Here is a 15205-nt window from a genome sequence, read left to right as displayed (position 1 = left end):
GTGGTGTTACCCTGCCACTGGGAGTACACCATAGCTGGGTTAGTTGAGAATAGCCGATTTATTTGCCTGGCTCTATTTCTCTTGTGTATCTCCTCAGTCGTGCAGCTAATTCTTGGAGTCTTTGTTTGGCAGTTTCCAGAGCCTCAGGTATGGAGGTCTGGCTGTATCTCTTGGGTATCCCTGTCATGGTTTTACCCTTCTGTAGCGCTAACAGATGGCTGACTTCCCCTCGAGTTGCCTTGATTTTGGCTTCCAACCTTCTCTTCCATGAAGCCTTCTTCTTGCCCTTCATGTTGATGTTATGTTGGCCGAGCATCTCCAGAATCACTAAGTCACTGTTGCTGTACGTATACACACACACACACACACACACACACACACACACACACACACACACACACACACACACACGCACGCACCCTAACCCTCTCTCTCTAGACTATCATTCTGCTCACTGTACAAGGCAGATCAAGAAAAATATAAATTAATTATATAGTTTGTAATTAATTCATCTTGATCAATCAAATTTTAACTGCATAGCAATATTTGCCCTTATAAGCACTTTTTATTTATTTATTTTTTTTATTTAAATGGATTTTGGTGGATGACTAAAATAATAGCTTTTAATGTTGTAAACTCCAACCATCCATTAATGTCTGGAAATATATAATTTAATTTCTATTCAAGACAGTAGAAAAATCAAAATGCAGACATGTGTAGACCAACACATGACAGATTATTTAAGAACAGAAAGAGTCTTGGAAACATATGGCTTTTTATTGAATCCGAAATGGATATTGGAACATTAATTCAAAAGAAACATGAACACCGAGAGACAAGTATTGGATTTTGAGTCTTTTATCTTTTCTTTTCTTTAATACTAATCCGAACAAGAAACAGACTCTTAAATCTGGTCATTGGATTCAAATACAGCATGAAAAAGAAATGATATATACACAGAATACAGCGTAAGACCAGAACAGTAAACCACGGTGAATAATAGGAAATGTACAACACAGCGTTTTTATCATTTATGTTGAAAAGAGAAAAATAACAGAGAAAAAGTCTTTAGTGGTGAAGTCATTCTGTTTAATACAGTTTATATTTTCTGGTTTCTTTGAGATAACAAATTACTCTATTCACAGAATATACACTATTTTTCAATAAACATCTTGTTTACCAGTTCTTGTTTTTGAGGGATGTTCTTGTGTAGGATCACTCTCATGAACATGATTATTATTAATATTATTATTATTATTATTATTATTAATCAGTGTTTGACTCTTTCACAGTACAAGCGTCCAGCCTCCAGACATGGCATCTTTCTGCTGTTTGTTTTCAGCAACACAAGAGCAATGTCCTGATCAAGTATTATTTCCATGAGCAGATTACACCAAATCCAGACAGTTTCACCCCTTCAGTCTTTTCTTTCTGCTTACATCCATTCTGTAATACTGCTGTTAATCATAAAGTAGACTCAGTATGCCCCATAATACTGCAAATCCCTCACAAAGAACGAAGGGTTTTCTACACACCTGTGAACTGAGAAAAATCTTTGGTCAACATTAGTAGAATGTAACAAATAGAACAAGACAGGTCATAAAACACCGTACAATAACTTATCAGTCAAGTTCACAAGACGATATCTGTCCAACAAAGATTCAGATCCGTAGCTCTGATGGATGAAATGACCGATGTTGGAGGGTTTCTTTTCACAGGGAACAGCTTTACGGGGAAGATGGAGACATCCGACAACTAAAACATCACTTTCAGAAATTTCATGGTTCAACTCTCACTAGGACGACAACGGCGGAAAATTAGTCCATGAAAATAAATCATGAGATTTACAGATTCTGTCATTTGAACTTATCTGTTAACGTGGAAACGGTGACTGGAATGAAAAAAGGAATTTTCAAGTTGCATTTGATGTATTTTTAAATGCGTATTATTTTCTTTCTTTTCTTTTTTCTCCTAAAAAAAAATCAGGTAACCACAATGTGAGTTTAAAAAAGTGCTAACTAGTGAGTCTTTTCTCTGTGCTCTGAAACAAAATGCAATATAATAATAACTAGTTGGCATTTGAGAAGAATCTTACTCCGGGTCCACGGTGGTACCTGAGTTAATGGAGAGGTTCCTGTGGAGGTTGGGGTTCTGGCTGTGTCTGTTTCTGCTTCTCACCGAAGAAAAGGATGTCTCACAGCCGGGGACCTTACACTTGTGGAGCAGCCGTAGATGGACAGTCTTGTAATGAGCCCTGAAAGTGCCCTTGTTGCTGTATACCTTTTGGCAGACATGGCATGTTATTGGAGATCCACCCCCGCCTCCCTGAAGCCCGTTCGTTCCTCCATCATTGCAGCACAAGTTCCTTTCTCCCCCAAGAACCAGCTCTTCTCCCCCAGGCCTTCCCACACAGACCTCATCACAGCTTGCATCACTGTCCTCCATGTGGAGCAGCTCCTCATCCTCTTCAGCCCCCTCCCCCTCCGCACTACCAACGCCGTCTGAGTCCCAGGAGGAGGGGGCAATGCTGCTGCCATGAGGTGGTGCAGAGGCAGAGGTGCTCAAGTCCAGAACTGCCTCATCATCTTCATTTCCTCCACTTTGTCCTCCTCGTAAACCCTCCATCTGTCCGACAGGAGAGCCCTTGGCACTGCCTGCTGCAGTCGGGATCTTGCTCATTGGATACACCAGGCCCATGCGGTTGTGTCCTCGGAAGATGACAGAGCTTTGGCTGGTTGGGTCCCGGTGGGGCAGATCTCGATCCCGTTGGTCTGGACAGTAGTCCAGGCCACTAGAGTCTCTGTCTCTACAGTGGGATGTGGGGGAGTAGAGGGTGTTGGCTGGGCTGAGGGAGTCTTTGGTCAGCAGCTTGTGGTGCAGATTCAAATTTGCACTGTGTCTGCAGATCAGAGAGAATAACATCACACAGTGCACTCATGGAACCCCCAAAACCTATAAAACATAGGTAGGACCCTCAAAACCCATAAAACATAGGTAGGACCTCCAAAACCCATAAAACATAGGTAGGACCCCCAAAACCCATAAAACATAGGTAGGACCTCCAAAACCCATAAAACATAGGTAGGACCCCCAAAACCCATAAAACATAGGTAGGACCCCCAAAACCCATAAAACATAGGTAGGACCTCCAAAACCCATAAAACATAGGTAGGACCCCCAAAACCCCTAAAACATAGGTAGGACCTCCAAAACCCATAAAATATAGGTAGGACCCCCAAAACCCATAAAATATAGGCAGGACCCCCAAAACCCATAAGATATAGGTAGGACCTCCAAAACCCATAAAATATAGGCAGGACCCCCAAAACCCATAAGATATAGGTAGGACCCCCAAAACCCATAAAATATAGGCAGGACCCCCAAAACCCATAAAATATAGGTAGGACCCCCAAAACCCATAAAATATAGGCAGGACCCCCAAAACCCATAAGATATAGGTAGGACCTCCAAAACCCATAAAACATAGGTAGGACCCCCCAAAACCCATAAAACAAAGGTAGGACCCCCAAAACCCATAAAACATAGGTAGGATCTCCAAAACCCATAAAATATAGGTAGGATCCCCAAAACCCATAAAATATAGGTAGGACCCCCAAAACCCATAAAACACAGGTCGGACCTCCAAAACCCATAAAACATAGGTAGGACCTCCAAAACCCATAAAATATAGGTAGGACCTCCAAAACCCATAAAATATAGGTAGGATCTCCAAAACCCATAAAACATAGGTAGGACCTCCAAAACCCATAAAATATAGGTAGGACCTCCAAAACCCATAAAATATAGGTAGGACCCCCAAAACCCATAAAATATAGGTGGGTTTCTACTCATTTTCCAAAGAATCTCCTGTCACTACTCACCCCAAATGTCCCACCTTCCTATGGTTTGCTTTCATGCTGCACTTCACCCACACTAACCACACCACCTGGACAATGATGTGCAGCTACAATATCTGCTCTTTATGGGGAGATATTTCATCCAAACAGTCACTGGCCAACAACGAGCAGAAGAAAAGCCAGCTCACTGACTGGCCAGGAATGAATAAAATGATGCAAGTAAACAATCTGTAGTGTGGTTTCTGGTTTTATCTAGGGGTTCAAACCTGGTCTGGTTCTCACCAGAATGTATCCAGTATGAGCAGGAGAAGCAGCCAGATCCCCACCATGTTGGTTTACATCACTTCCCGTTTCTGGTCCACATGGAGAGAACTGGACCAGGGGGACATAAGTTCATTTGTTTGGTCATACCAGAATTGGAATGAGCATTCACACTGCTGCAAATGAACAGCACTATCTTTGGAAGCACAGCAGGGTTCATTTAAAGCAGAGTGAATGTGAATGCAATGCAGGTTGCGTTGTAGATGTCATGGTGTATATCTGGCTGCCTTTCCTGCTCACACTGCTCAGATTCTGGTGAAAACCAGATCAGCTAGAGTAAAGTGCAGCAAAGCCAACACAAATCCAGTCTGGTTGACTCTCCTGGCGTTAATGTACCTTAGTGTAATGTGACCACTTCCGACTGATCTCATAGGGAAGTTAACTGTCAGATCAATAAGCAACGTCTTACTTTTAAGTACATCCAAAAAACTTTATTAACAGATAGAAAAGAGCACCTGTCTCGGCTCCTGCGCGAAGGGAAAGCGGCATTGCATCCATCCACCGTGCACATGTGCATCTCCTTTAGGTGCACATTTTGGTAGTGCATCTTGACGCTGAAGGGGTTTTTGAAGGTCTTACGGCATATCTCACAGCTGTGTGGCAGGTCGGCGTCGGGGTCAAGGTGAGACAGCCCTAAGTCAGCATACTCATCCATATCAAGTTCCCGCCTCTCAATGAGCTGGACACTACCGCCGTTAATCATCTTGTTGTCACTTTCATCCCATTTGAGTTCTAAAACCTTGTCACGTGCGTGCTGGGGATTGGGATGCTCCTTGTCTGCCCTGTCTTCACCACTGTCAGGTTCAGGACCACGAAGGTTGTCACAGTGGTTCTCCACCACCCTGTTATCAAATGGGGATGATGCACAGGTGATGACCCCTACTTCAGTTTGCCTTGGGTAATCCTCCTTGTCTTCCCTTTTCACCATATCTCTGTCTACAATCTGGGCCATCAGATGACTGGTGCTATCCCCTTCCTTGTCTTTGCCATCGTAGGCCTCTGTCCCCTGCCTGTCCTCCCCAGATTGCCGCATGCACATGAGGTCTTCCACTTGGCTGCCATTGCACCTGCCCTGTAAAGGAGCCTCATCCTCGGAGCTGCTCTCCTTATCCATCTGCTCATCTTGCTCCACCATCTCCTTCTCTATTTTTATTGGCATGCTTGACTTACGAGACTTTTTCTTTGGTACTGGGTCCATCACACAGGTTTCAGGTACTGTGATGGGTTTGATGGGAACAGAAGAGGACAAAAGAGGAAGGGAAGGTAGTGTTCCTGGGGTGTTGGCGAGCTCTGCTGGGGTTACCAAGCTTCTGTAGAATGGCAGTACCGGCTGTACCGTTTTTAGGTTAGGAAAGAGAATGCCGCTCTGGCCCATACTGGGGAAAGAGCTGCTGTGGAGCTTCGGACCAGTGTCTAAGTGGCTCACCATGTAGCTCGGCACAGACTTTGGGCTTTCTGCAGAACAGATGGAAATGGGATTGCTATAGTCAGACCTTTTTTCTCCTTGAGAGCTCTCATCAGCAGACAAGCTGCCCCTCACATCTTTGTCCCGGTTGTTTCTGTTCATAGGCATGTGCAGACGGGGGTTTGGATTAGCACTGTGGCGATTGCGACTACGCAGTGAGCTGAACACCATGTTGCAGCCCTCAATAGTACACTTGTGTTTAATCTTCAGGTGCACGGCATTGTAGTGGATTTTCAATGTGCCTTTGTCATAAAACGTCTTTTCACAAGCATTGCAAAACACACGTCCCTTCTTCAGGGAGCCTCCGCCTCCTGAAATCCCTCCAGAACCATTTCCCAGAGAGCGCAGCTTGCCCTCAGGAGACATCTGTGTGACATCAGAGCTCATGGATGGAGTGCATGGTGTGGATGGTCCATCAGAGTAGTTGTCACTGGTGGAGAAGTCTTCAGCCTCAATTTTTGTGTTGGTGGAGAGATTGTCCATTGGCTTTTCCTCGCTGCGGTCTGAATCTGCTGTAAAGGAGAGAGAGCCAAGCAGGTTGCTCTCTGAAGGATGTGAAAGAGGAAGGGCATTTTCTCTTCCAAGACCTTCCCTCCCTCGATCGTCTCGTCTCTGACCCTGCTGTTCCACTGAGGCACTGCATGGCTGCTGATGTTGCCGCTGTTGGTGCGGCTGCAAGGCCCCCGATGTTGACCCCAGAAATGGTCCCGGCACGGAGCCCAACAGCTGGAATGGAAGCATGAAGGCCATGCTGTTGATAAAGTTCTCAAAGTGGTGCATGCTGCTGCCTCTCAACTTATCAACCTTTGACGAGGAGAGGTTGGCAGCAGTGCGTGGGGTGTTGCGCTCGATGAACGTGCGGATGTCTGAGCTGGTGCGGGTGCTGGGAACCAACACTGCTTGGCCTTCTTTGTCCTGTAGAACCATCAGCTCTACGATGGACTTGGTCTCACCAAAACGCAGAAACTGCTGCAGTGTGGCGATCTCCTCCTCAAAGGTCATGATAGCCCAGCGGTCCAACACCTTTCCTGCCACATCCTACAGACAGTCAGGAGGAGAGTCAGTGAGACAGTACAGGAAAGGGCAGAGGGGTGAGATTATAAAACAGATTAAGCCCCAAGGCGCTTTTATGGGATGCTGCTCTAAAATTACAACAGTTACTTTGCATTTCCAAACTGTGTGTAAACCATCTTGTATCTGTATAAACTGCTACTTATGAGAGTTCTTCACATGTGGAGGCAACATCACAGTGACATGTTCATATAACTGTGGATGGAAGATGAGAAAATATATGAAGCATTTTCTCTGTTCTGTGTTACTCCTTGAAAAATTTGCTTGAGTTGACAAAAAACTCAAACCATGAACCAACATGTGGATTTGAACTGGTTCCAGGGGTTTAAGGAAAGCGACAGCAAGGTGGTTTTCAATGAGGTCCTCTCCAGATAATGAGGAATCTGAAACACGCAACTCTGTCCTACTGTCTTTAAACTCACCTTCAACTCTACTTCTGTGGTGGAACTTTGCTTTTATGATTTTATTTAAGCAAGAAGCAGATTGAAAATGGAGCAAAAAGATGGCAAGCAGGTAGATTGCTGCATAAAAACCTAAATACTTTCTGTAAATCTGAACTGTGAGGGATAAAGCTCCTCATTAATAAATCCATATGTTGTGTTTTTATCTTTTGGCAGATTTTGTTTACCAGCTATTTTAATTGTTGCTGTTTTAACTGTGTTTAACTGAAAGGCTTTAATGAGCTTTTAGCTGAGATTTCAGTGGATTCTACGAGTACAAACCAGACGTGCTGTACACCTTGTGAAACCAGTGGTGAAAGTACGAGAGGAGAGAGCAGTTTCATCATCAGCATTAGCAGTGTTGCGGGTCATGCATATTCACTACGTGGGCTGCATGACACGCCCTATAAAACAGACTGGCAGTGTGACTAAATACATGAATCAAATGAAGTGTTAATGGGCAGAACAAAACCTTGAGATCCCTCATTAAACAGACGCACAATGTTTCATCTCAAAGGTCATTTTTGTTTATTTGAATCAAGAGGATTTTCCTGCCTGTATCAGCAGAAGGAGAAAGACCCCCCCTCCCATAGCAACCCGCCCCCTCCACACAGATTGGAACCTTTAGACACTAATATACACTGTATGCCAGATGTATGCAGAAATAAAGCCGTGCACTGCACACATGCTCGTTGGGGTGATCAGAAAGCGCCTCACATTGATCAAGCGGGTCCTCAGTAATCACATGTGAGTTTATGGGTCTTTGAAAGCCAGGAGCAGCTTCATGCCATAATCATGATGAATATTTCATCACAGTGCATTTTCTGGATGTCTGTCGAGTATTCTGACTCTACAGTCGCCATTAGACGAGCTAACATGAATTAAATGAGGCCCGGCTTGAATACTCGATGAAACGCTAATCGGGTGGGATGTTGTGCTGGCGCTGGGGCCAGCTGGGTTGGCTCTCACTGGCCTGGCTCCGGCTCCCATCCAGACCCAGACCCATCATGTGGACAAATCTGGAGTTGGAGGTCCTGCAGCAACCAACAGGCTGCATCGTCAGGAGGTTTCCTGGTCCTGGTTTGTCCTCGCACACCCTCCCTCACGCCCCTGAAACATTCTGCCAGTCTTCTCTCCCCGGTGTTTCCAGGTCCAACACACTCATGTTTAATAAAACAGACACTTCTCCGTCTGCTGATGGATGTACATGCTTACACATGTTCCACCACGGCAGTCTCTGATCAGCGGCTAAAGACACTTTTCTGGGAAAATAGTTCAGATTAAAAACTGCAACTATTTAAACTGCGGCTGTGACGATACGTCCCGATTCAATTCGGATTTTCTAGGTGCCGATTCGATTTAAATTGCGATTTTTATGATTCCTCGATATCAAAACAAAACAAAAAAATACAAAACTTATTTTTGCTCGTAATTTTTCTTGATTTCACTCAGGAAAAAACAAGCCAGTAGCCCGACCGTCATTCTGCTGCTATGAGGCCCAAAATGAAACGGAAAAAGATCAATAAGAACAACAGAAATTTTGTCATGGATTTTTTCATGTATTTGAAAAAAAAAAGATTTTTTTAACAAAAAAAAAAAAAAAGCTTTTTAAAATTGTGAAGCAAAAAATCCTGAAATGCGATTCAATTTTCCCACCTTTAATTTAACAGTTTGTGTTGCTGAGCAGATTTTATTCAGCGTTTTCATAAAACCTTAAAGGCTCTCAGATGACAAACATTATGAAATATTTCTCTGTGAGAATCGGAACCTGCACCGGAACCTCTCTGTGATGAACACGGCTTGGCTGCCTCAGGGACTTGTCTACTTGAGACATCGTCCCACCACTGAAGGTTTTTGTCTTTGCAGAGTTTATGTAAATGAAGTCCTACCAGAGGAGGAAAACGCCGGAATCTACCAACAACTAGTCGGAAAGAATAGATCATTTTCCCTTCAGGGATTAAAGAAGTCAGTTTTCATTTTCTTATTTGATTCTTTTTTTTTTTTTTCTTTTTGTCTTGTCCAGCATTTAGGCAGCAGAATGATGGTCTGGATGTTCTGCTGAGCAAATTTTCTCTTTATAGATATAATGATCCCCTTGACTTTCTGAATTTTTATTTTATTTCTATATTTATTTTGTATTGTTGTTTGAATTATAGAGTTTGTACTGCTGGACCAGAGAGGACAGATGAAAGACAGAAAGAGAAAGGAGAAGAAACACCTCATAAGAAAAGTGAAAGAGATAAAGGGAGAGAAAAGGGAGAGAAAAACAAAAAACAAAAAACTAAAAAATAACCCAAAAACAAAAAGAAAGAAAACAACCTACGGATGTATACATACACACACATACATATACATACATATACACACATATGTATACACATATATATATATATACATATATACACATATATATACATATGTACACATATACATATACACATACATACATATACACACACACACCTCTATGCACACACATACACACACATACATACGTACAAAGACATACGCACTTGCCAGTATTAACACATATACATACACATACAAGCCAACTTTAGATCATAGTAACTAAACTATGAATCTAAAAAGTTAAATATAAATGAGAAACAAACAGAAATGAGAAAACTAGCTGCTGTTAGTGAATAAAACTGCAGACGACTCGGTGACTGTGTCACATGCAGAACATGCAGAGTGGAACGTGTTTGATTCTTTATTTATGTTCTGCTCTTAATAAGGGACAAAAGGATTCTAGCATGCATGTGTGTGCCTACATGTAGCATAAAAACCATTACACCTGTAGTAAATAATTATTCTGAGTTAATTATCTACATAACTGAAAAAGAAGTAGAGCGGTTCACAGACTTGTTTTTGTATTTCGTTGTGAAGAAAGCAGGTTTTTTGTGCTTGCGCAGGAGATGTAAGACTAAAAGTGTTTTTTATTGTACCTTTTATGGTGCATTGTTTGATAATTACAGCCAAATTTATGGTTTATTTTACTCCGATTAAACGCTACTTCTGGTTGGAGGAGAAAATCTCAAACAGTAGGCAATATTTTACCACCGAGCCTCTTCCTCTGCTGGAGAGATCTCTGGGAGGGTCAGAAACACCCACAGGTCCAAACATACATGTCGAAATAAAAGAAACATGGTTGTAAGGAAGGACGGAAGCACAGGGAAGCCTTAATCTGCTCACCTGCAGCACGTATCCTCGTATGTAGTCCTGCAGCGTCCAGTCCAGGGCATTGAGGATCTGGATGACCTCCTCCTGCTTGAGGACGGAGAAAAGGCGGTCCAGGAGGATCTTGAGGCGGATGGGGATGGCTTGGGTGCCGTATAGCATCAGGCTGCAGATATCGAATACCACATTGGAGTGCACAATCTCCACCTGGCTGCTCTGGTACATATGGTGCACCTTCAGTTTGCTCAAAGCTAGAATAAATGTGTCAGATTTCACTGGATTAGAATAAAAAAAGTGTGGTTGGGTAAGAAAGCGCTTGAAATGATCTCTGTATATGTATATACACACACACACACACACACACACACACACACACACATATATATATATATATATATATATATATATATATATACATATATACATATATATATATATATATATATATATATATATATATATATATATATATATATATATATATATATATACATATATACATATACATCTTAGGGGTAGGACAGAAATAACTACAGGCTTTGTAGTTATTTACTCTAAATTAATGACGTAACAAAAATCTGCTGCAAAAGCAGCATTCTTTTTAAATGTATATCAGTGTTGACTAAATAAGATAATATACATAGATATTGATATTATTAATACATTATTATTAACATTTATTTATGTTCTGAAAAATGCATAGAATTTTTATATTCTAAGTTTAAGTGTCAATTTAAATCCTTTCCAGCTGTTTTCTAAAGAAGATCAACATGTTACAGTACTTTTAGGTTTTTGCTTTTTTCTACCAGTTCTCAATAATATGCATCAATATCTGCCAGTAAACCAAAGCGGAGTTTAGTTTACCTCAGTGTCAACTATCTGGTCATGAAACACAGGCCAAGCAAAGCTTCTTTTTGTTCTTTTGGATGGAAGGGGGGGGGGGGGGGGGGGGGGGGGGGGGGGGGGGGGGAATGTCACACTGCTCTCACTAACAGATTACAGTAAACCACACTTTTCTTTTACGTTACTCATCAAAAGAATCCAACATGACTGGAAAAAGATTTGTTGATAGTCATTATTTTAAACGTAAACTCGACAGGGAGGAGTGAAAAATGCTAACTATCTGCTAAGTTAGTAGCAGAAGTCTGCAGCTATCAGGAAGCTGTGCACTGACAAACCTTCCGCAATTAAATGCTTTAACTTTTTCCATGCATTAAATTTCTAGTCATTCATTTTTTTTTTACAAAAAGCACATTTCAGTCCCACCCTATAAATATATATATATATATATATATATATATATATATATATATATATATATATATATATATATATATATATATATATATATATATATATCTTATATATATATATATATATATAAGTAAATTTACTTTACTATATATATATATATATAATGTATATATATTATATATATATATATATATATATATATATATATATATATATATATATATATATATATATATATATATATATATATACATTTTATATATATATATATATATATATATATATATATATATATATATATATATATATATATATATATATATATATATATATATATAGTAAAGTAAATTTGGTGAAAAATGACATCCAGAGGTGGAATATGGTCATCAGCACTTCAGGACATCAGCGTTACAGATTCCCATTGATGGTAGAAAAAAAAGCTAATTAACTGGTAAAATAAAACCACTGAGAACCAGAAAAATGAGTAAATAATTGAGCATAAATGATTTTCTTTTGCATGTGGGAAACACGTGTCATCCGTCTGTTTCTGCACGTTTCTCAGTGGGAAGAACAGAAGAGTGTTTGTGCACGGCGGTGGCTGAGCTCTTACCATGCGCTACCCAGCCATGCTTGCAGGTTTCACACTGCCTCCTCTTCAGCTTCCCCGGCTTGAAGCTGTCACAGTTACAGTTCACCAGCGTGCAGCAAATAGCCTGTTAATCACAATGATGACAAGTCTTACAAACACATGGCAGCGCAAACATTTATTATCAGCATGTTTTATTCCAGATAGCTGCGAGAAAAGAGTCCCGTCAGTTTATTTACACATCTGTTTGTGTCTTTTTATTTGTCTGAATTTATTTTCAGTTGATTTTGTTTTGATCATTTAAACCTGAAGAGTGAAACTCATCTTAGGTTCAGTCTGGTCTCCAGCAGTTCGGACCTGCAAAATAAACCGTAAAACTAAACTTTGACAACAACATTATCAAGATGTTTACTTTGAGTGAACTTTCTTTTTACACACATAGTTATTATAAATATGTATTTTGTAAATAAACATATTTATTTATTTATCTATTTAAATAAAAAATATTTCTATATTACAATATTTCTGTGAAAAAAGACTGAATAAAGTTTATAATATTAAATGTTTAAATTTTCATTTTTCATTTCTAAATTTGATCAATTACAGTTTTTAAGATTTAAAATTTTCATATCTAAAAATAATTGTTTTATATACGTGATATTTCATCTGTATTTATTTTATTTATTTATATATTTCTTTTTTACAGATTTACTAGTTAAGAAATATTGTGCATTTAAACAGAAAACATCACCTGGACATGTTGGGGATTATACTTACATTTATAAAAAATATTATAGTTGATTTATTCTATGTTAATTTAATATTTACCAAATTCATTATGTGAGTCATTTTGACTCCTCCGAGGGACCGGTTGTTAATTTAATTTCATTTTATTTAATTTCATTTAATTTAATTTCATCTAATTTAATTTCATTTAATTTAATTTAATTTAATTTAATTTTTTGTTATTTGAATTGTAACTATCACATCTTCCTTTGTTGGTTTTATAGAACTTTTGTTCCAGAAAACTGTGTTTATTGTTAGTATTTGTTGGGCTGCTTGCAAAAGGCATGAGAAATGTGTGCAGTTGTTGCAGGAGACAGGAAGACCACGACCTGTTCTCCTGCTGCCGCCGCTGCTTTAGAGGACGTGTGTTTTCGTCTCACCAGTAAAACACACAGGGAGGTCCTGTGACTGATAACTGAGGGGTTTTCTGGTGATAATCAGCAGTCCACTTCTCAGAATATTTGCTGACGCTGCAGAAGATTCCAGCGCTGATATCCTAAATGTGAGTCCACTTCCGAGGAGAGAAGCTCCCTGACACAGCAGGAGCAGAGGGAGAAGCATCATCAGTGTTGGGATGATGTTGGGGGTACATACTGAAAGGCTTGGGGTGGCTCCGCTCCGCTCCTCTCTCCCTCGGCATCTATAATGCATGATCAGTGGAGCTTCAGTATACATGAGCAGCATGCTTAGCTTCTGGCTGGAACTCACTCCCTCTTCACAGGCGGAGGGAGGGAGCCTCCTCCTCCTCCTCCTCCTCCTCCTCATTTAGTCAAGTCACTTGGCTCCGCACTCCGGGCGAGACTTGTCCTTGTAGTCTGGGATCATATTCTTTCACCTTTCAGTAACCTCCCATCATTAGGACCAATAAAGTGACCAGAGAAGAAGCTGACAGTGACGTGGCCTTGAAGGCAACCTTCATCCCTCTGTTTGCTCATCACGCTCTCCGTGTTTCATCCTGGGAGGAGCAAAGCCAGGAGGAGGAAGCCCTGGTCTCCTCCAGACAGGATGCTGTCGCTCCGCAGCACCAGGACCCAGCCTGGCCCCCCCACACCCTGCTGCTGCCTCCCATACACGTCTCAGTCAGGTGCCACACACACTCACACACACACACTCTCACACACACAGAGTCATTTATCTGATTAGAGATTGTTTCATGAGTTCCTGATAGGAGGAGGAAAGACAGGAGGAAAAGGAGGAGGGAATCCATCTTCTTCTCTCTGCTGTTGTCACAACAAAGCCGGACTGTTCTCCTGACAGGGAGGAGGATCACAGCAGAACTTCACGCTGTGTGAGACGGCAGGAGGAGGTACAGCCCGGCAGCCGGGTCACGCTGCACCGGGACCTGGACCTGGACCTGGACCTGGACCTGGACTGGGACCTGGACCGGGACCTGGACCTGGTACTGGACCTGGACCTGGACCTGGACTGGGACCTGGACCCGGACCTGGACCTGGACCTGGACCTGGACTGGGACCTGGACCCGGACCTGGACCTGGACCTGGACCTGGACTGGGACCTGGACCTGGACCTGGACCTGGACTGGGACCTGGACCTGGACCTGGACCTGGACCTGGACCTGGACCTGGACTGGGACCTGGACCCGGACCTGGACCTGGACCTGGACCTGGACTGGGACCTGGACCTGGACCTGGAACTGGACTGGGACCTGGACCTGGACCTGGACTGGGACCTGGACCTGGTACTGGTACTGGTACCTGTTCTGGTTCTGGTTCTGGTTCTGGTTCTGGTACTGGTTCTGGTTCTGGGACCTGTACTGGTTCTGGTTCTGGTACCTGTACTGGTACCTGTACTGGTTCTGGTTCTGGTACTGGTACTGGTTCTGGTACTGGTACCTGTACTGGTTCTGGTTCTGGTACTGGTACTGGTACCTGTACTGGTACCTGTACTGGTTCTGGTTCTGGTTCTGGTTCTGGTACTGGTACTGGTTCTGGTACTGGTACCTGTACTGGTTCTGGTTCTGGTACTGGTACTGGTTCTGGTACTGGTACCTGTACTGGTTCTGGTTCTGGTTCTGGTACTGGTACTGGTTCTGGTACTGGTACCTGTACTGGTTCTGGTTCTGGTACTGGTACTGGTTCTGGTACTGGTACCTGTACTGGTTCTGGTTCTGGTACTGGTACTGGTACTGGTACTGGTACCTGTTCTGGTTCTGGTTCTGGTACTGGTACTGGTTCTGGTTCTGGGACCTGTACTGGTTCTGGTTCTGGTACCTGTACTGGTTCTGGTT

General features: G+C 41.9%; 1 protein-coding gene across 1 annotated transcript in view; it reads right to left on the bottom strand.

Annotated features, from left to right (window-relative positions):
• Positions 1–2091: 2091 nt before the first annotated feature.
• bnc1 (basonuclin zinc finger protein 1) overlaps positions 2092–15205 on the bottom strand; it is a gene marked incomplete at its 3' end in the record, with an annotated part of 21807 nt that continues 8693 nt past the window's right edge. The window contains exons 2-5 of the mRNA XM_079243313.1: positions 12196–12298; positions 10347–10582; positions 4634–6681; positions 2092–2899 (exon numbers count right to left, since the gene is read on the bottom strand). Of these exons, the coding sequence (XP_079099439.1) occupies positions 2092–2899; positions 4634–6681; positions 10347–10582; positions 12196–12298 (3195 nt within the window). The remainder of the gene's footprint in view (positions 2900–4633; positions 6682–10346; positions 10583–12195; positions 12299–15205) is intronic.

Source organism: Telmatherina bonti (genome assembly GCF_933228915.1).
Source record: "Telmatherina bonti genome assembly, chromosome: 1".
NCBI classification, from domain to species: Eukaryota; Metazoa; Chordata; class Actinopteri; order Atheriniformes; family Telmatherinidae; genus Telmatherina; species Telmatherina bonti.
Note: the sequence above shows the minus strand (reverse complement) of the source record. Positions and strands in the feature narration are given on the sequence as shown.